General features: G+C 42.6%; 1 protein-coding gene across 7 annotated transcripts in view; it reads right to left on the bottom strand.

Moving 5' to 3' along the window:
* The window catches only part of dctn1b (dynactin 1b), a 65,521-nt gene that overhangs the window by 32,503 nt on the left and 9,736 nt on the right, over nucleotides 1-23,282 (bottom strand). For 5 of the 7 annotated variants that reach the window (XM_050062105.1, XM_050062104.1, XM_050062103.1 and 2 more), the window contains exons 3-4: nucleotides 20,354-20,432; nucleotides 14,674-14,705 (exon numbers count right to left, since the gene is read on the bottom strand). In XM_050062105.1, the coding sequence (XP_049918062.1) occupies nucleotides 14,674-14,705; nucleotides 20,354-20,432 (111 nt within the window). Of the gene's footprint in view, nucleotides 1-2,272; nucleotides 2,730-11,551; nucleotides 11,573-14,673; nucleotides 14,706-20,353; nucleotides 20,433-23,282 lie in introns of those variants that run through there. The other 2 variants (XM_050062099.1, XM_050062106.1) reach the window with 2 other exon arrangements.

Here is a 23,282-nt window from a genome sequence, read left to right on the forward strand (position 1 = left end):
TTTTCTCTTTCATTTTATAGTTGTAGTTTACTGATGTATGAACAGAGGTTACATAAAACCAGAGTGTCCGTCCTCTACTGACCAATCAGACTGCAGGGTTTCTAGCTCCACCTTTTAGTACCAGATCTGTGTGCTAGGTACCCCAACAGAGGGGGGACCAAACATGGGGACGCTAAGGAACGCTTCTGTTGGTACCATCCACAAACGGACAAAAAAGCATACCAAACTGAACTGAACCGGACTGTTCGGTGTAAACAGGGTTTAAGGTGCAGATTTTTCCAAACTGCAGTTTCTGTTTCTCTGTGTGGACGAGTAAAACGGAGCATCGGGAAACAATGACGTTGTCCGTTTGCACAGCCCTGTTGTTGCTTTGAGTAATGAGGATACACTAGAAACAACAATGGTGGAATAAGGACAAATCTATGTTTTTCCAACGTTATTTGGAAAGTCAGAGACAGGCGACTCGTCCACAATCTGCTATGGTGAGTTCACCGTTTTTCTCTGATCACTTCAAATTCAGACGGTTTTCACCAGGAGCTGAATTATCCACAGAGGTCTCTTACTCTCCAAAACAAACAACCTGTGGATTTAAACAAGCAAAAACACTGAATAAAGAAGTTTCATGTTACAAATCTGTGTTTCTGTGATTCTGTCTGAAATGCCAGGGGCTGGAGCCGAGCTGCCGCCTGGTTTGCCCCACTTGTTTCTCTGATGACTTAAAATCCAGACGTTCAGGAGGTTTTTACCAGGAGCTGAATTATCCACAGAGCTCTCTTCCTCTCCAAAACAAACAGACCAGCTGATTTAAACTGGTAAAAACACTGAATTAAGCTGTTTCACAGTAAAAACCAGTGTTTCTCCAAAGCTGATCGGCACAGCAGGGCCTGGAGCTGAGCTGCTGCTATCATCTGCTCAGCTTGTTTCTCTCATAACTTAAGATCCAGACTTCAGATGACTAAAATCCTCCATCTGGCTAAAACTTGTAGTCAACGACGACCAAGATCTGGGGTGACCTCTAGCTAACCTGATAGTGTACGCCCCATATTGGCTGAGTCCTTTGCAGCAGCACAGATTTGATTGCAACCCTGATTGCTGCACGTCCTCCTCCATCTCTGTCCCATCTTTCCTTTCTATCTTCAGCTGTGCTTTCAATGAAGGGAAAATGTCCCAAAAAATCTAAAAAGATCTAAAAATGAGACTTGAAACTGGATAAAAGGTAAATTTATGACAGCTTCTATCAGACAACCACCACCCTGACTGATGATTAAAGGGGAAATGATGCCACTGACAGGCCGACCATATGACATGGATCATGTCCTTGATTAAAATGACTGATTTCTCAGGGTCTGAACATCGTTGGAAACATCTGGGATAATGTTACACAACTCTGCTGAATACAACACTGGTCTGGTTGTTTTAAGACATTTAATTATGCGAAAAAGTTCAATATTATATCTTAAAATAAATCGAACAGCTTCAGATTCAGAGGTGAGTAAAAATGTACTTTGATATCGAGGTGAGTCTTGTTCTTGTAGTTATCTGAACACAGTGTAACTCAGGTCTGTGCAGACACTTTCTACTCTGCTGCTCTTTACGTTCCTGCACACTGATCTGAACTCACTCTCCTCCTCTACTGTTCACTTTACCTCCTCCTGTCCTTTTTGCACACTGACTCTCTGTCTCTCTTTGCTCCTGCTTGGGCACGGCCGTCGCTTTGGCTAGTTATCGTTCTTTATTGGATTAGAGCCGGACCATTCAGCAGAAATTAGCCCGAGCTAACAGCTGTACCAAATAAGAGCTGACAACCCTCTTAAGCCACGGTGTCGCGCTGTAGATATGAGAACAAGCTGTACTGAAATCACATCAGCCCGTTCACTACATCTGCAGCCGAGAGTGAAATCATTTGATTCTCCCAACAAAAATCATTGACCTCGTAAAGATGCTGTGTAAAAACGCTGCTGCAGGATGAGGCCAAATAAAAGAGAGAAGCTGAAGAGCTGAAGTTAAAAAGCTTCTGCACACACATGGAATACATCTGCAGAAATCAAAGCTAAAGGAGAAATAAACTGAAACAAGCAAACTGCAGGTGCACCTCTTCATCCACACTGGGAGTATCACTAGAGAGGAAAATAAAAGGGCAAGTCCCTTCAAAATAAAATGACAGAGAAATAACTGAAACTTCCAGCATGACCTTTACAGCAGCTCTGCCAACAAAACAAATGGATGGTGACAACAACAACATCCCAACAGATAATCATATGGAGTTCTGTACCTTCCGGGGTGCAGGAGTCTGTCTCATCATATTGGCAAGAGAAGAAGACACACACACACAAACACAGTCACCAGGAAACACACACACACACACACACACACACACACACACACACACACAAACAGGAAGGTGATAAAACAGGTAAAGATGCTCGATCCACAGAGACTAGGACAGACAGACAGACAGCTGAAGCAGACAGACAGGCAGCCACTCAGGCCGGGAAGCTGCAGTGGTGCAAATGGCCGCAGCGATTTTTTCCCAGGCTCCCCCTCCCTTCCTCTGTCCTCCTGCTAGCGTCCTCCTTTATGTCCTCCTTCTCAGCTTCTCTCATAATCCATTCGCCGGAGCCCTCGGTCGCTGCCTCCCGTTCCTTTCTGCTCTGATTACGACTCGGACATCTTGCTGCCGAGAGCCTCCGACCAGCTTCTGCTCACAGGAGACGCCTCGCCTCCCCTAACCTCCCTCCTCCTCCCCCCTCCTGTCTCATTTCCCCCCTTTTTCTCACTCTGCTTATTGTGATTTGTCAGCCCAGCCAATGCCCGGCTCCGGCATTACATCACTGTGCAGCCTCCTCCCTCTCGCCCTCCCTCCCCTCCTCCCCCTGCTCACTGCTCCTCCACCCACTCATCACCACAGACAGACAGGGTGGGAGGAGGTGGGGGGGTGGATGGGTGAGACGATGTGTGACTGGGGGACAGACAGAGGAGAGGATGTGAGACAGAGGAGGGCGGGGCTGTAAACGGAGGTGAGAGGAGAAAATGAGCAGCAACGCTGATGCAAGCCTCTCCTGTCTCCTAGCAACAGCGGCAGAGCCCTCCTCTGGGTTCATTAAAATGAGGCTGACACAAACAATGAGGACACCTGATCCTCATTAACAATTAAAGACATTTAAGATGCATGTGCCTCGAAACATTTTATTTTATTTTAATCAGCTGCACCTTCACCCTGGAACAAAGTTAATTTGTATCTTTTCTTTTTACTTCATTTTAACCGTTTTCAACAGTCTCACCTGTTAAAGCTGCAGCAGGTGGTTTAATTTTGGCATCATTGGGCAAAATCTCATCATAACCTTTGAGCATATGAAATTTAAGTGGTCTGAGAGAAAACTAGACTTCTGCACCTCCTCTTGGCTCTGTTTTCAAGCTTCAGAAAATCTAGTCCGTGACGGGAGACTTTGGCCAGTCAAGGGTCATTTCAGAGAGAGGGCGTTCCTATTGGCTGTTCTCCAAATGCAGATGTGCGTGCACGTTCCTTCAGATGGTGAAAACGTGATTCACTGATGGAGAATTTGCAGAGAAAGTTATTCCAGCATTTGAAACGACTGCCTACACTGTAAAGCAACCCAAAAAAGGGGAGATGGACTGATCAAACAGAGTCTAAAGGAGTCTGACTCGTGTCAATATCAGCGAAGCGTTTCAGAGTCGGAGAGAAAATGTCGCTTATAGTTTAGCCTTCTGCTAACTGGAGCCAAAGGCTCACGGCTGCAGCTTCAAGTTCACATTTATGTCACTAACATTGGCTAGATGGTGCACAAGATGGCCGGGTGGGTCAACGACTCACATAACAGACTCCGCACAGCTCCGTTAGAATTGAAGAAGCCTCTTGGATGAGAGGCAAAATGTCTTCAAGAAACTAAAGCCAGTCCAGTTGCCTACGATATAGCACTTGAGACTAACATTAGCTAGAGCCTCGAATGGCAGTGTGTCCTCCGCCACTACTGACCACCTCACCAGGAGGAGAGCGGGCAGCAGCTCTGGAGACGGATCCCCAGTCAGCGGCTGGAGCAACCCAAATCCAGCCAGCTCATACCGCAGCTCCAGGGGAACAGACAGCCACGACTCCCCGCCGGCTCTGCAAACTTTCTGTTGCTGCTGTTACACAGGTTAGACCTAGCACTGCCTGCTGTGACACCCGGCACTGAGGGGTTTGCGCTTGCTGAAGTTAAGCCACTACAACCGCTGACCAAAGGTCCATCGTTCCCCGTTTCTGCTGGAGAAGCAACCCTCAGCGGTGGGGAGCGAGGTGGAGAGACTGTGGGTTGGCTAGCAGCTAGACTCACAAGTCAGTCTTTAGATGCTTTGCTTAACTAAAGACTGATGACTTTCTCCCTGATTTTGTGTTTAGATGGGCGGATACAATTTCAGAGTTTAAAAAACTCCCTACGTTGCAGAACCAATAGTAAATCTGCAGGGCGGTCCTTCGGTGGCTCGCTGAACTCTTGTGCTTGTAAACATAGTCCCACTAGAAACACGTGTAGCGGTACAAAATGGCTCAGCGCGCTCGCAGAAAACGCCGTCAAAGTTAGTGGGTGTTTGTCGCGTTTGCGGCGACACATTCTCGCCAACTAAAAGAAACAAACATAATCTCTTACAAGGCCATGACTCATCCGTCCGGCCGGACTATAGAGGGAATCGCCTTGTAAACAACAAGGCGATTCCCTCTATAGTCCGGGTAGAAAATCAGCAGAGCTTTTAGCTATATATATAGCCTATATATCACATTTTTCACATCAGTGTATCACCGTTTAGACTAATCCGATGTTTGTAAAGTCTATAAACACAATGATTGAACAAACNNGAGAAAAGGGGGAGCGCACATTTCCGAGTAGGCGTGTCCTTTTCAAAAATGCAAGAGGCGTTGCTTTGTTGCCGGCCGTTTTCGCCGGTGTGTTAAACACACTTTAGAAAGGAGTGTCCCCAGACTATCAGAAGGCGGAGATCTCTGATTGTCTGGTGGCGAGACTAGCTAGCAGCTAATTGTTGTCTCATTTGTGGTCTAATGAACAGACACAGATCAGGACAAGAAATTATATAATATACTGTATGAAACACGTGCTTACGCCCGTAACTGTCTGGTGGGAGGGGCTTGGGGCAGAGAGCGGAGAGCTGCGGAAAAGGGGGGATTTTCGAATTATGTGGTTTTTTTTCCAGATTTCCAACCCTAGCTTTACAGGTTAACTTCTGTATTTAACCTTTTAACCTTCACTGACAGGCTGACAAAAGCCTGACAGTGACTAAACCTTACCTTAGACAAGGAAAGCTCGTGTTTTGGTTTAAAATACCTGGTTTTGGGGGCACAATCCCAACAGGGAAAGCAGCAATGTCTCTGTTAAAAAACTGTTTTTGGTGGCACTATCCAGGCTGGAAAAACACCCCCGTTTGGTTGCTAAAAAAAAAATTTGATGGGTGACAATTTTATTGTCTCACATTGCCTGTTCCTAACAGTCATATTTGTTCTATACTGGTGACTTCTAATAAAGGAGAATCCTTAATATGAGTTAAAACATGGAGTATCGCAGCAGCCACTGCTAAGACTCAAACAAAACATTGGTCTTGAGCTTTAGACGTAACACTGATTGTTTTGTGAGTATAAGTGATTTAATAGGTCAGATCATTCCTCGAGCCATTGGAGAAGCTTTCGTAATATCTTCCTCAGCTCCGTTAATCTCCGTCTCTGCACCAACAGCTCAGCAGGAAGAGAGAGGGATGTAAGAGGATTAATTCAATGGGGATACTCTGATTAGCTGCGAGCTTTATACCTGAAATACTTTCACAATGTGGGCATGAAAACGGGCAGTTCGTAATCTGAGATGGCTGTGATGAAACCCAATGAGGTTATAGTGACTGCAGGCAGGGTTGAGTTTCTGTGAATTGATTCTAGTAGAACAGAGATTATTATGAGGACAGAGATTATTATGAGGACAGAGATTATTATGAGGACAGAGGCAGAACTTCAGTTCAGGCCGCTGAAGCAGAAAGAAAGCTGTTTACGTGTATCCATTACAGAGCAGCGCAGGGAAATCTGTTCTGTTAAAATATTAAACGTCTCTCTGTAATCCGCTCACTTTCCCTCCACCACACAGACTAAGTGCTGCTCTGAGAGGACGTCCTCATCCACTGCTGAGGTGATGGAGAGAGACAGACAGAGAGGATGATGGGATGGGTGGAGATGTATCGAGTTCCTGCTTTCCCGGCACACACAGGGAGGATCGCCGCCTCTGAGGTCACGGCTCTCCAGCAGGACAACAAGGGGATAAAATTACAGCTCAGGACGCATCGACGCAGCATCACCCAACACGCTCGGCTCCTGCCTGAGCAAAACACTGACTGTTATTTCACGTACACGAGGAAACCTGAGAGAGACGTGACACTCAGATACTGAAGAAGTTTACTGCGTACAGCAGCAGAATGAGCACAAAACTCATAGTAAGTTATATGAAAGTTATATGACTTTGTCCGAGACAGTCCTCCTCCAAAAATCGACACCACAAGTTTATTGTTCAGTAGCTTAATATGATCCACAATTAGGTTTATCGCTAGGTATCAACCTCGAAGGGCTGTAGTAATTATGACAGGAGCAAAGGAGGAAGTCAGGAGACGCAGTATAAAGAGTGACAAAGTCCACATTTTCACCCACTTATCTGGGGCTGGGTCTCGGGGGCAGTAGGCTAAGCAAAGTAACCCAGATGTCCCTCTCCCCAACAACGCTTTCCAGCTCCTCCTGGAGGATCCCAAGGTGTTCCCAGACCAGATGAGATATATAATCCCTCCAGTGTGTTCTGGGTCTGCCCCGGGGCCTCCTACCAGTGGGACATGCTTGTAACACCTCTAACAGGAGGCGCCCAGGAGGATCCTGATCAGATGTTGAACCACCTCAACATGAAGGAGCAGCGGCTCTACTCCGAGCTCCCTCCAGATGTCTGACTCCTCCCCCTATCTCTAAGGCTGAGCCCAGACACCCTACAGAGGAAACTCATTTCAGACGCTTGTTTCAGCGATCTCATTCTTTCAGTCACTACCCAGAGCTCATGACCATAGGTGAGGGTTGGGACGGAGATGGACCAGTAAATCGAAAGCTTTGCCTTCTGGTTCAGCACCCTCCCTTGAATCCTTGAATCCTTCTCCACGAAGGTCCGACGTAGCACCTGCATCACTGCAGATGTGGACCAAACCACTGATCCATCTCATGCCCCATTTTGAAGTGAATGCCAGACGAGAGCTGATCCAGCAGGAGATAAGAACCCCTATTAATAACTGACCTGAGACTGTCACAAAGGTGTGGAGTCACTTCCGCATTCGAGGAGGCTTTGTGCCACAGCGGCCATCTTTTTTTTTTCAAATTTATTTTTATATGTTCTTGTCGGAATAGTTTGATCGGTCAAAAAACACAGGACTTTAGCACCAGGAGAGAAGAGAAACTAAAAGTCAATGTTGTCAAGTTGTTTAAAGTTACAAATCTAATGTCACGTTGGGTACTCAACGTCATGTGGCAGGTTTCCCACAAACAGATTTTAAACAGGGACAATGTTAGAGGAGATGAAAAGTCAGGACACTGTTTTTAGCCTGGAAATATAAGACCCAGGAAAATGAGTTCAGCATGTAATCCAAAGCATTAATCTAATGGATGGACAGAATACGTTACAAATTACATTTTAGGGCGTGTATTTATTGATCCGTAGTGAAATAAGAGTAACCCTTCCAACACTGGCAGTACACATGGCGACACTGCAGGAGGCTCCTATATTGTTAGTTCTGAGATCACAGCAGAAAAAGCGACAGTGGCGCCATCATGGGCCTTTAAAGACCTCTAAATCAAACCCCCACCGTTCATGTGTGTATTGCGTCTTGTGGATGCATAGCGTTAATTTCTGAGGACGTGAGGCAGCTCTCATGTGCAAACAGAGGTGTAGCTGAAATCATGTTTATCTCGACGGTAGGAACAAATCATGTTTGGGTCATATGGGTCTGAAGACTTGTTTTGTCCCACTCACTAATTTTATTTTTGTCAGCACCAAAAAAATGTATATTTATGACACTCTGCTGTCATGAAAAGTTACAATGTGAGACAAACTGACCTCTCTATGACGACATAAGACTTCAGTCAAATTTAGAGAACAGCCTGTGCTTCCTTAATATTTTCTGTCTTGTCTGTAACTTGGATCCATCATCTAATTTCACATTTTCCTGCACGTTCTAACATTTAACCACATCCCTCGGTCAGATCTGCAGAACAGAGAACACTCAGACCTCAAGGTTCGGACTGAACTGAGCTGCTGAGGTTTAAAGTCGTCCTGCAGAACAGGAGACGATAAAGTAGAGCCGAGCTGACAGGAAATCTTTATTCTGCAGGTCTGTTCTCTGCAGGCGGGAGGGCGGCTCACTTCACCTCGGTCACAGTCTGACATTTATCAAGAGGAACGCTTGCACGTATGACTCAGCAGAGGATGATTGTTAAAGAGCACTGGACCGTCGGCACGGGCTTCATGATGAATCTACGGGTGGCTCAACATTAAATGTTAAAGTCACAACGTATTGTATTTTGTCTCTATATTCTTATGATGTCTCGTTCAATCTATCTTCAGCTGAAACTAGATCTCACGGTCAGACTAAATGCCAGTGTGGAGCCATGAGGACCTAACAAGAGAGAAAAATAAGAGTGTAAAACTATTTTATATTCTGGACCCGCAGGCTGTTAGAAATGTCTGATTCTTCAGAATAAATTATCTCCGGCTGCAACAACACAACCAAGGTGTCTCTGGGATAAAAAATTAAACAACAAGGATTTAGAGTCAAACATAAAAATATGTGTTACTGCTTTATATCATTCTTTGTTATTTAAAACTTGTAATGTTTTAAACTAAATTCATGACGACAAACAAGAGCAGGAAGGTTTAAACTGTCCTTATCCACCCAAAAACAGCCAGATACATTTTTAGTTTCAGTATCAATCTGTTGATTTTTACAATAAATTGATCATATTTGTGTCTAAAAATATCAGGAAATTGTCTTGTTTTGTTTGATCAGCACTCCCAAACCAAAATATATTTAATTTACAATCATATAAACAGAGAAAAGATTCAAATTCAAACACTTTGAGAGGCAGAAAACAGGAAATGTTTTGTATTTTTGCTTTATAAATGCAACACATTCTCATACCTAAACGACATATGAGACCGTTGCAGAGCACCAGCGACAGGTGCAACAGTTGCACCAAAACTATGTGGTTAGGATTTAAAGAGAGATCATGGTTTGGTTTAAAATAAGAACGTTTGTTATGTTGACTTTTGGTTTGACTCTGGTCTCCTGAGTGAAAGTCCTGTGTTTGTTTGACCCATTCGACCTCCACGACTTCCTCCCTGTCCGAACTTTGTCACTCTTTATACTATCGGTGCTTCTCGAAGTCAAGGATGCTTCCTTGGTAGGACGTGTCACACAGGACGTTGTCCTGACATTGACTCCTGGTCACCCAACGTCACAACCTAAACTCAACGAAGTATCAACGTTGAACGACGTCTGTGTCCAGCTGGGCACATGCTGCTGCCGTCCACTGATCCAACATGGGCTGAAATTAACACTTACACTGAACTTAACTAAATTTAAACGGGATTTTCTGTTGTTATCTTCAAACTGTCCTGTTAGAATAACTGGAACAATTCTACACATCGCGGCTTTAAAGGTACAGTTGATAACTTTTATGATAATAATAACTTTGTGTCATATTCACTGAAACTGTCTCTGTATCTTAAAAGAAGCACATAAGACAGATTCAGTGCTTCTCAAAGTCAAGGATCCTTTCTTGGTAGGACGTGTCCTTCTAAATCGGGTCCTACAGAGGCTAGGGAAGCCTCCTTCCTCGCACTCGGTGAACACACGTTGGAACAGGCTAGTGTGCACCCAGGTGTGGATCATTGAAGAGGCCCCGCCTTCAATTCCAGGAAATTGTGCATGAAGAGTTGTGGGTACTTCATGTCTGCTGAGGATACACACATGCATCCTTGAAAATTCTCTGAAAGAAGAACTCAGTCCTTATTTGAATTCAAAGGATCCTTGACACTTCAACAGTCCTTCAGTGGGATTTGATGATGTAGCCTCCTTGACATTCAGCTGTTTAAGGATCCTTCCTTGAGTTTGAGAAGCACCATCTGTCACCTGACTTCCTCCTTTGCTCCTGTCATAATGGCCACAGCCACTAGAGGTCGTCGTGTGACATTAACGTAAATGTGGGTCGTGATAAGCTGCAGTTTTTTGGGTGACAATGACGCTTAAATTTCTGTCGATGGTTGCTTGCTCTGCTGCCGTTCAGCGGCTAACAAGTGGAGCTAGCTGCTAACAGCCACCGCTCCACAAATCCATTGAGCAGCTCCACCATCCACAGTCAGACACACGGCTGATTATTTACTGCTGAATTACAGCTCACAACTTGCACCAACAGAAACATCCTGGTGCAGACTATTCACTGGAGTTTACCAGGCTGTCACTCATGCTGCATTTGAAGATAATTACAAGCACGGCCGTTCTCAGCTTTCAATGTCCGATAGTCCACCACGAACATTTTCATCATGTCTCGTCTCAACAATGAAAATGAAACACAGATTTCTTCCTAATTTTCACTATCAAGATCTATTTTTAGCTCGTCATCGTCTCGTTTTTGTCATGAAAAAAGGTTTTGATGAAAAGTTTTCATCAACAAAAACACTGGATGCAGTAAGTACTATGTGACGGACAAAGACAGGAAGAGATGTGTGTTTATCAGTGGGCAAAACCTTTGTCTTAATTTCCAAAAACACTGTGGGGAATTCCTTCATCTCTCCCTCGTTCTCCTCCTGATCAAACGGTGAGGGCCAACAGTCCTCTGTAGCTCCATATGGTGCTACACTCTGACCCCGCCCACTTTATGACAGTACGATCAACTGCAAAGGCTTTTATTTAAATCTCTCCTGTAACTGTACACTGCTCAAATATTCAGTTTACTGGGAAATACGTCACAGCACAAACACTAAAGACGCCCTGGAAACATCCAAGTACGTTTCCACCTCGGCTCCTCCCGACACACCAAAAATGTTCTCTGGATTTTGAAAGAATAAACAAATAAAAAGATCATGTGGTAAAACTTCCAGGCGATGGTCATTAAACATGTGTCAGTAATGACAAAGGGAAACTGTCGCCATGATGACTTCAGCATGCTTTGAAATGACAGCAGACAAACAAACACACATCAGGTGCCACAGAGCAGAGAGCGTGGTGAGGTCAGAGGTCATGTGACAGGAAGTGGACACAGGCGCCAGCTCTCGCTTCCATTCACTCTCACATCAACACAGAGCGGCTCAGTGACAAGACCACAGATGGCAGTGTGGTGAGCTGCGAGGGATCATGGGTAAAATGAGGGATGAGGCCTGGTTGCCATGCAGCAGCGAGGCCATTCAGAGCCACGGTTACCACGGTTACTACAGTCATCACCATAACATTACCACTGTACCGAGGTTAGAGAAACATGCAGCACCTTTTTGGGCTTCACTCCTCGCTGCGTGGTCGAAGGAAAGAAGGGAAGGAAGTGAGGAAGGAAGGACGGGAAGGTGGAGGTTAAAGGTCAGAGAGTTGTCAGAGGCGGCATGCTGGAGGTGACGGAGGGACCGTGGTGAGTCGGCGCTCTTTGCTGGGGCTGCCCATTTTGTCACATCATCATTTCACTTCCACACACACACATTTCTTCACTCAGTGTGTTTTCACACAAACTGCAAAATAATCCGATTAAAAATGTGTCACACACAGACAAGAGTAGTGGAGAAGGGAAAAGAGGAGATTAAGGAAGACCTGTACAGAGACTTAGTTTCTTTTGTTGTTTTATTTTATTTATCTACTTTTATTAACTTAATGCATTATTGCAAAAAAAAAAAAATGAAATGAAATGAGCTACAGCATGATACTGTATATGTAATTCCCTTTTTTGGCTTAATAAAAATAATTGGAAAATACACTTTGAATACTTTAAAAATGTGTCAAAAACGACTGATGTGCTTTTAAATATTCTCTCTTCACAGCGATTAACCCTAAACATGATACGACACATATTCGTCTACATTTATTGGACTTGTTTTTCCCCCTAAAATATGCGACACATTGAGAGCTCCATGAAATAATAATTATTATTATTATTATTATTATTATTTTCACTTTTGTGTGTGTGTGTTTATTTAACAGGACAAACAAATAAAAAAGTGAACCCAGAGCTCTTGTATTTATAAAATATTAACCCTTTGAAACCTGGAGTGACATCACTTTTCTTTAGCTGCTCTCAGACACAATTATTCAAACCTTTGAACCCTGAGTAAACTGGTGCAATTTATTTGAAGAAAAAAAAAAAAAAATTAATAGATTTAGAAAATTGATTTTTAAAGAGCTAGAAATAAGCTGGGGAAAAACTATGTTTGTAATTATTATTATTATATGTTTAAAATTATGTGACAGAATTATTATAATTTTTAAGCTTTCTTGTTTGTTTTTCTATTTTTATGTTTAAACCTGTTTCCATTCAGACCTGACTGGATGTGATAAACTCACAGTGATCAGTGTTCAACTGAGATTTAAGCATCTGAAAATAAAGCTGCAGTTACAGTATATTAACATCTATTAACCTGTATTTCTGACACATAAACTGAGCTCAGAAAAACTGAACAGTTCATAAAAAGTTAACTTATGGTGTTTGGACCTGAAAAATATCTGTTGTCAGATTTATCAGATGATCAAGTGAATGAATCATTTCTGAGGACTTGAAGTTTCTGAACTTGTTTAATTTTTTCTTTTCTTATAAATACTGCTTACATTTTGCATTTGACGCATTTACTAAACTTCAAAAAATAAAATCTCTGTTGTCTGTTGAAGGTGAGCGTTTAATCAACATGAAACATCCTGCTGCTTGTGCTGCAGTGTTGTTCTCTATCTGTCACGACTGCCTCTAGTGGTTTTAGAAATTGTTTGTCCTTTTCCAGTTTTTAAAATGCGTGTCCTCTCATTGATGTGTTCAAAGACGTCTTTCACACTGTGCGTTCTGTTTTCTTGATTTGTTTGTTGTCTGCTGAAAGTTCTGGAATATAAAATCTGAAATTAATGAAAACATTTAAAATTTAGCTCTGATGTCAAATTTTAAGAGTTGAGAATTTTCCAGCTGTGGTGGTCAAACATGATGACAAGTTGTTTTTTAATCCTGTGCTTCGACTGTAAACTTTGTACTTCCTGTGAGCACAACAGCAAAACTGCTGAATCAAATTCTTGGAGTTATGTATTTGATTTTTTTTGTTTTTAAATGTCTGACACAGATCCCCAGAGTAATAACACAGGAATAATAAGATATTAATAATAATAAAATATTCCAATAATAAATACGTCCTACATTATTTAATGTAAAAGGTTTGACTGATCTCAGGGGAACTCACCGCATAAATAAATTATCTGTAGATCCATCACAGATCACAGTGAGTGTATTTATGAGTCAACATCACCCTCTGCTGGTCAGATATGAAACTGAACCTTCAGATGTGAACTGGTTCAGCAGCACAGTTTGTTTAATTTAGTAAACTCACAATTTCAGGGATTATTTAACATTATTTAAAAGAAAATGTAATTTTCATGCCAATATAAGTTTGAAATCTGTCTTTCAAACTTATGGAGGAAGATCATGTGTATTAAACGGAGATTCTTCCATATTGTTCTCCATCCTTTTACAGTCATGTATAAACTGTTTTTAAGTTGCAGATGTTCACGTGTCCCTACGTCCTTGTCACAGATAAAAACTACATTTAATGAACTTCCAATTTATTCTAATTTAGACTGAATTATAACATGTTAGGGACTGTTCCTTATTTGTGTGTGGGGGGGGTGGGGGGGGCGGTGCAAAAAGGGTGGGGCATGTCAAATAATTTTTGAAGCACTGGGGAGGAACTTAAGTTGTTCTACTTTGGTTTAGGGGAGTGGCATACAAGTTGAAATGGCTTCCATCAGGAAAAAACACATCACCAAATCTGATCTTAAAATAGTGATATTTCATCAAAACCATTTTAATCTATGTCTCATCTAAAATTTGGCCCAAAATAAACTGTCTACGTGACAAGAATGAAAAACTGAGGCTTTTTCTAAATCCAGGATTTCATCTTCAACTTTTAATTTTCAAACATCAAAGAGTAAGCTTCAGGGAGGGTAAAAAAAACAACAACAACCTAAGTCACACTCTCCCCTGATAAATAAAGAACAGTCCCTTATTGACTGATATAAATGTATTTGATCATGAAAAGAAAATGTCAGTATATTAATGACATAGCTTTGAATCATCTTCCCACACTCACTTCAGACAGAACCTGTGGAAAAGGAAGAACTGTTTGATGAAGGCAGTCGGAGATTCAGAGACGGATGAATTCAGAGTTAAACAGCAGCACAGGTGTGGCATTATTTCCTCCAACAGTCAACACAAACACACAGGGTTTACTTTAGATAACATGGAGTGTGTGTGTGTGTGTGTGTGTGTGTGTGTGTGTGTGTGTGTGTGTGTGTGTGTTATAACAGTCCAGGTGTGTGCCGGCGTATCTGCTCCTGATTTCCTGCAGAGGAACTTTGTGTCTTTATCTGACTCACCAGTTTAGTGGACTTGGGCGTCTCCAGGATCTCTGAGGAGATAAAACAGAGGAAGAAAGAAAGTTAGTGAGAGACGTGTTTTCATATGATCATCGTCGCCTTTTACGAGGTATAAAGTCCCACAAAGATCCTGGTGCGAACAGATTAAAGTCAGCATGATTTATTGTCTTTACACCAGATGGTGAACACGACACTGTTACAGACACAGTCAGCTGTTAAAGACTGCACGAGTAGAAAATAACTGTGTCTTGGGAAACTGTATGTAAAGTGCTACAATGATTATTAGCAGTGTCGTGCTCCAAAATTTTCTGGGGCAAATGCTCTAGCAGGTCCCTTCCACAAGAATGTTTTGCATGTGGGGATGCACTTTTTGTTCCCTTGCAAGGCACGCCCTGCCAGGAGGTTTCTATGTGTCTGCTGGCACCAGAAGAGCTCTTGAGGCCGAAGTACATTCAGTACATTTGTGCACGATCTGTACTACACACACCTCACAGCTGCTGCCACACACACACTTTCTACATTTATCCTTTATTCATAACAGAAAACAACAAAGAAAACAATGTCACACTGTGCACACTTTAGTCATCCATAAAATAAATGGCCATCACAATCAACAAATCTCATTTTCTTTTCCTCCTCCTTCCTTTTTAAATAGTCACATACTAGTTCTTAAAATCATCTTCTAAATAATCTCAAATTAAATAATCCTAGAGAACAGACATGGTTTTGCGCTCCCCTGTGCTCTTTGTGCACAGCATGTTCCTGCAGCATCAAAACACGTTGGATTTGTTTAAATTAATTATCAAAGCCTAGTGTGGGAGATGTCAACGATATTTCAGGCTGAGGTTTGGTTTTTAAACACACGTGGAAGTGGGAAAGCAGCTTGGCGTCTGTCTCTGCTCGCCACGGGCAGCTGTTGACCCCGAATCAGAGAGAGAGAGAGTTGGAGGGAAACAACGTGGTTTTATGCTAGACTATCTTATTGTTAAGCTCAGTGGGGGTTGTTGCCTAAATTATGCTGGTGGTATTGTAGATGTTTTTATATTTCACAGCAGTGACAAACAATACCGAAGTTTAGGGCAAACACTGTCGTCACCTGACTGTCCATGCAGGCAGCTTAGGGCGACGTGATGATGATCTGCAGGGCGCTCGATTTGTGTTCGTTATCTGTGGTGACTGTGACAGAGGAAGTTAAAGAGGGACAGGGGCCAGGCGGGGCGTTGGTGGCTTAGTGGTAGAGCAGGCGCCCCATGTACAAGGCTGTCGCCACAGTGGCCCTTTGCTGCATGTCACTCCCTCTCTCTCTCCCCCTTCACTCTCAGCTGTCCTATCAATTAAAGGCAAAAACACCCCCCAAAAAATATCTTTAAAGAGGGACAGGGTTTATTCAGAAATGTTAAATTTGAATGCGGATAAACTGGCATGGCTTAAAACATCATGGTGTACTTAACTGAAATGTGTGATAAGTGACGATATGTGGAATGACATCTTGCGATTACCCTCCAGAATTTCAATTTGCAACAGATACAAAGAATTACAATATAATGTCCTACATAATATTTATATATCGCCATATATTTATAGTAAATATACAGCAGGAGTTTCACCAAATTGTCCCAAATGTAAAAGTCATGCAGGCACTAGGTTGCATTGCCTGTGGGAATGCAATACAATTCAGGTATTCTGGAGGGCAATATGTGCAAACATTAGTATTGCAATAGGACAACAGGTGTCACCAAATCCACTTTTATGTTTGCTTGGAAATGTCCCCAATTTTCAACAACAACATGAGGAAGTGATTCAATCACTCTTAATGCTGGCAAGGAAAGCAATCATGGTGAAGTGGGTAAGAGATGACCCTCCCTCTGTTCTTATGTGGAAATCTCTGATATCCGAGGTCGTGGCTCTTGAAAAATTGGGACATTACATCAATGGGAGGACTCATACTTTTCAGCAGAAATGGAAGAGACCATTGGAACATCTTGGAGTTAAATACAATTTGGAACTGAACTATGGGACATACAACATGCTTTTCATTGACAATGGATGCCATGAGTCAAATATAAAAAGAAAAGAAACAGAAAAACATGTCTTGCAATAAAGGAACTTATCTAGTCAGAGGGTAAAGGGCCGGTGTTCAGTGCACCACCTGAGGTTTATCTGTGCATGTGCCTGAATATTAGGATACACAGGCCCATCAATTTCCAGGTCACAGGCAAGAGGACGGAGGAGACAAGGAGGCAGATAACAGACAAATAAGAAGAAGCCTCATAGCAGCTGTGACACACGTCATATTTATCTCATGTCACTTTGAACGACAGCTCTGAAGGACGGCTGTCTCATTTTGTCAAACACCTGTTGCCTCATCTCCTCTCTCCTCGTGTCTCTTCCTTTCCTCGTCCGCTCTCATCTCAGGAGGGAGGGACTAAGACGTGAGGAGAGGATGCTAGGAAAGGAATCGAGGATGTCCAAACTAAGAAGAGGGGTGAGTCTGACTTTGCCTCTTCCTGAAACAGTCGTCCTGTGTCACCACTTTAACTCTGCACCAGCAAGAGGACGTTGCTAAACTGAATACAGTGCACCAACTAACCATCACCACCCCCTGGGTGATGCTGCAGCAGTGAGGCGTAACCATGGAAACAGAGTGCAGCTCCATCCTCGAGAGGATAAAACATATCGGTGACCAGATGTGGAGAGGATAGGAAACTTATTTTTCTTGTGTTGAAAGTAGAGAGAGGAAAATAATACAGTGATCATTTCTTAAATCTGATCAGGTGGGAAACAGGAGATTTTAAATAAACCTGATCTTGATGGTTTTTTTCTCTTTCTATTCGGACTCTCCTCAGGCCCTGTGGATTTTGAAGAGTCTGTTGTGGCTGATGTTTGGGAGGAGATTTTGCAGAGGGTACACAGATCATGTACTTGTGCTAAACACAGTCTGAGTCCCTCTGCACCGAGCCTACTACACCAAAGCTCCACTTGCAAAAATATTTGAAATAGTCTCTCCTTCCTGTGATCGGTGTCAACAAACTCCAGCAAACTACATGCACATGTTCTGTCACTGCTCCTCTCTGAATAAACCCCGCCCACATTTAAGAGGACTGTCTGAACACACCGAGGGTCTAGGTACCATGTCTGAAGGCTTACTGCTGGTTCCAAAGGTGCTGGACTGAAAGGGTTTGGTGGAAACAGGCTTATGCAGTTTTGATTTTGGTGTGAACCGTTCCTTTAAGTCAGGCCGTGTAACCCCACCTGCTCCCCCACTGTAGCTCATGGTGGTTTAAAGTTTCTGCTGAAGGCCTGATATATAAATTTTCTTCAGTAAATATCTAATTTCAGAGTCTGGTGTCATTTTGTTCATGAGCCACTGATGAAGCAGAATGTTGCACCAACTCTGCCACACACAGGTTGTGGGTTTAAATCCCTCCGCCTGCACTCCTTGTCCTTTCAGTCTCTGCTGACGTTCTGTAAAAGTCAAACTAAACTGCAGGTTTAACAACAACACGTCACCTGGCTGTCTGCTGGACATCTTTTGACCCACGTCACAGTAAACAGGAGCTGTTTGTTGTGGACGTGTTTGTCTTTTTTTGGACAAGAAGATGAGGGATGAAATTATTGAGGACATTAAGCAACCTATTTGAGCTGTTCTGGGTAGAACAAGGTAATAACACCATAATTCAGTTTCAACAACAGCTGCAGGACAAAATTAATTAATCAAATGTATTTTTAGGCTCTTTGAACACCACAAGCTGAGTGCCCTCCAGTTCTATTATATCGGAGAGACGGCAGACGTCTCTACGGCCGATATCTGCAACACTCGGCAACTCACACCAAAACCATGTACACTGATTAACAGCACTACAGGTAAGAGGAGAAATATGTGTTTTTGATTTTCGGGTGAACTGTCCCTTTAAGGGTACGAGGCTGATTTGGTGAAATCTTGAGAAAATGACCTGCAAACTGACAAAAAAAGGGAAAACCCAATTTATTCTATGTGCAAACCCTGTGGTTGTATGACTCCGCCCACCAGTCCAGTGTCTCTGACAGTCTCCATCCATGTCAGTGAAAACATGGATGCTTCACACACAGAAGATCTATACAATCAGCACAGTTTCAAGATTAGAGTCACCAATTCAGTATCTGACCAAATGTCTCCCCTTCTGTTCCTGAGATATGACGTTAAAACATGATGATGTCACAGTCAAGCTGACCTTTGACCTTTTGACCTCCATTATTTTATCCTGTTAGACATTTGTGTCAAGTTTGGTCAGAATTAGTGAATGAATTCTTCAGTTATGGACAAAAACATATTTTGTGAGGTCACACTGACCTTTGACCAATACATTCCTATCAGTTTATTCTTCAGTCCAAGTGGACGTTTGTGTCAAATTTAAAAGAAATTCCCTTAAGGTGTTCTTGAGATATTGTGTTCACAAGAAAAAGACAGATGCAAGGTCACAGTGACTCTAACTTTTGTCCAAGTGGACATTTGTTCCAAATTTGAAGACATTCCCTCACAGTATTCTTGAGATATCACGTTAACAAGAATGAGACAAACATGGCCACAGTGACCTTGACCTTTGACAACCAAAATCTAACCAGTTCATCGTTGAGGCCAAGTGAGCATTTGTGCCAAACTGAAGAGATTTCCTCAAGCTGTTCTAGATATTGCATTCACTGGAAACCAGCAATCTTGACCTTTGACCACCAAAATCAGATCTGATCAGTTCATCCTCAAGTCCAAGAGAATGTTTGTGCCAAATTTAAAGAAATTCCCTCTTGAGATATCATGTCACAAGAATGACATAGATGAGGTCACAGTTACCTTGACCCTTGACCACTAAAGCAAATCAGTTCATTGTTAAGTCCAAGTGGACATTTGTCCAAAATTCTCCTTGAGGTGCTCTTGAGATATCGTGTTCACAAGGATGGGACAGACAGAAGTACAGATATACATACAGATGGACGGACAGACAACCCAAAAACATAATGCCTCTAGCCGCGGCTATCATCGACATGGAGCCATAAAAATACTGTTCAAAGGACCATTGTCGGCACAACAGATCGAGTAATTCTAGAGACATAAATGGGCTATCAATAATACTAATACTAATAAGAATACATACATACATACATTTATATAGCGCTTTTCAAGAAACTCAAAGACGCTTGAGCGGAGACATACAGCCATGGAGCAGTATTAGACAAAGAGCGCTGGCCAATCTGGAGAGAGGAGGTAAGATGGTTGAAGTTGTTTCGCATCACCAGCTACCGGATGGGATTTAATTTGGTTAAACACACGACACTATTTCCAAAAAAGCCTGGATTCAAGAGCTGAAACGGTTTTAATGTCCTGATGAAACCTGTGACCTGTCAGCTAGAAAAGTCTGCTGCACCAGAAACCAGAGACCAGAGAGCGCCCTGCATCACCTGAACTGTTTTTATTAAAGTCACAAAAAGGTGATTTGTTTACCTGCGTGCTCTCACACTGCATGTTTAATGTTCGGAGCGAGCACGTCCCCCAGACAACTTCCATCTTACAAAGGTCAGGATCGACATCAGTACATTTTTTTACTGTCACACACACCTCCAGAATACTGAACACCTCTGGTGAATGATGACCAAGGACAAACTGAACTCATCTGTGTGTGTGTGTGTGTGTGTGTGTGTGTGCCTTTACCTCGTTTGGGAACCTTCCCAGTGCCGGGCTCAGGCGTCTCTGGAGACGTCGTGTCGGCCCCATCATCAACCAGCTGGATCTGAGACAGACAGAAAGTGAGACAGCAAGACACAGACAGTTAGTCATGTCTTCCAGAGACGTCTGCAGAGCTGGGAAGAGACGGAGTGACGACTGTTAAAGAGGAGAGACACAAACAGAACATCATAATTTTTCCACCTTGAGAGCTGCAGAGCAGAGAGCAGAGACAGTCGGGGTCAGACAGTCTTTTAAGCCGAGCAGAGACATAATAAAGAGGATTAGTAACACAACACCTGATCGATATTGAAGCTGACTCCTGTGTGTGTCTGTTCCTGTACGCCTGGGTCACAGGTGACATTTACTCACTCAACAAAGTCCTCATGAAGAAACCACTTCAACAAATAGATTCATTCTTAAGGGTCAAGTACACGCAATTCAACAAAACCTGTCACGTCCACTGATTTTTCTCTTTGGCAACAATACCTTTTTTTTCCGAAACTAGACATACGGCCTTGTGGTTGTTTGCCTCCGCCAACCAGTCTGAGAGGGAATTTAATAGAAAGGTATGAAGTGTGTTTTTTGGCTAAATAAAGATGTTTCACACACGTCTTCAGGGGGGTCAAAGGGTACAGATGACCCCAGCCCAAGGCCAAGGGTGGCCCCTGAAAACATCTATGGTTGATCTTTAAATGATCTTTAAAAATCCATGCCAATACAAGTTAATGTATTTACATGATAAATAAATGTATTTCTATAATTAAAACACATTTTAACTTGTTATCTAATACTCCCACCCTGTACAGGTATTATGAAATGGTGCAGTCCATCTGACATGGGTCAGCTGTGCACAGAACTTACAAGTGCCACTAACAGAAACATGTGAGGTGAACTGCGGCCTGATTGGATAACTCAGAATGGATCACCAAAATTTGGGGGTCTTAAAGGAAAAGTAAGAGAGAACAAGAAAATGAAAGGAGCAGAGAGGTGATGGACAAACGTCAAGGAAAAAAGTGGAGACGCAGCAGGAATGACAGAGCTGAAGGTGAGGAGTGAGGCTTTTTTTTAGCAAATAAAACCTGCTGAAGACACAGGTCACAGTGATCTTTGACCTTTGACCACAAAATTCTAATCAGTTTATTCTTCAGTCCAAGTGAAAGTTTGTACCAAATCTAAAGATATTCCCTCAAGGTGTTCTTGAGATACTGTGTTCACGAGAATGAGACAGATTCAAGGTCACAGTGACCTTGACCTTTGACGACCGAAATCCAATCAGTTTATTGTTGAGTCCAAATGAACGTTTGTGTCAGATTTACAGAAACACCCTTGAGGTGTGCTTGTGATATTGCCTTCTAAAAAATGAGACAGATAAGGTCACATGGACCTTGACCTTTGACCCCCACAATCTCATCAATTCATCATTCAATCCAAGTTAACATTTTGTGCCAAATATGAAGAAATTCCCTCGCAGTGTTCTTGAGACACTGTGTTCACGAGAATGAGACAGATGCAAAGTCACACTGACCTTGATCTTTGACAATCCAATCAGTTCAGTGTTGAGTCCAAGTGAACGTTTGTGTCAAATTTAAAGAAACACCCTTATGGTGTTCTTGTGATATTGCCTTCTCAAACATGAGACAGACAGGAAACGTTTGTGCCAAATTTGACATAATTCAAATCCACAGCGACCTTGACCTTTGACCCTTGACCACCAAAATCTTATCAGTTCATCCTGGAGTCCAAGAGATTTTGTGCCAAACATGAAGAAATTCCCTTGCAGTGTTCTTGAGACACTGTGTTAACAAGAATGAGACAGATGCAAAGTCACACTGACCTTGATCTTTGACGACCGAAATCTAATCAGTTCATTGTTAAAACCAAGAAGACATTTGTGCCAAATCTGAAGATGTTCTTGAGATATCGTGTTCACAAGGACCAGATGGAAGTACGGCCCAAAGTATGGACAGAAAACCCGAAAACATTAAATAATAAAAAATATTTTGTTCAAACGACCATCATCAGCACAACTTAAAGATCACGTAATCCTAGAGACGTGAATGGGCCATTAGACAAAGAGAAGACACAGGTATCATATCAAACTAAAGAACCTGAGGCGTCCACTGGTACCAACCATGTTATGCTATCTTGTCGAATAGAGGGCCAAATAGCGCTTAAATGTAAAGTTAGGCTAAACTGGGGCAAAGGGGAAAAGGAACATTGCCATTTTTCAAAATAATGTATTTAAATATTTCTGCACACTGGGGTCCCTGAACAGTCTCTGAGTTACATAAATTGAGTTTGACTGGAAAACACAGTTCACAACCTTATACACTTCTTACTGTTACAGTTCTGCACAAAATTTGACCAATATTTAATTAAAGCAGACTCCAGACTGAATGAATAAAGGCAGAAAATTATTATTTGTTCACTCCTGATTTGATAAAGAGGTGATGCCTCGCTGCAGCAGTCACGAGTTCGACTCCAGCTTGCAACCCTTTGCTGTATGTCGTCCCCCCACTCTCTCTCCCCCTACTTCACACTCTTCACTCTGTCCTGTCCATTAAAGGGCCAGTGTGTAACATTTGGCATGGTTTATTGTCAATCTGAATCTGAATCTGAATATTCTACCCATTAATATGTTTATACAAGTGTATGATCGCTATAAAATAAAATTCGTTTGGTTTTCGTAGCCTTATAATTATGCTTTTATATATATATATATAGCAAGGGCCTTGCTTTAGAGAGGTCACCATCTTGCGCCGCCATGTATGTACGATGATATGTCTCCCCAACGATGGTAGCACCGAATCCCATTCTGTGCATTCGGCCTCTCTTCTCGCCCGCTCAGCATCAAACACATGGAGTTCCTCATCTGTATGCTCCGGCTCAAACAGGTATGGCTCTGGGTCTGTGT

This window comes from Epinephelus moara, chromosome 14 (assembly GCF_006386435.1).
Source record: "Epinephelus moara isolate mb chromosome 14, YSFRI_EMoa_1.0, whole genome shotgun sequence".
NCBI lineage: Eukaryota > Metazoa > Chordata > Actinopteri > Perciformes > Serranidae > Epinephelus > Epinephelus moara.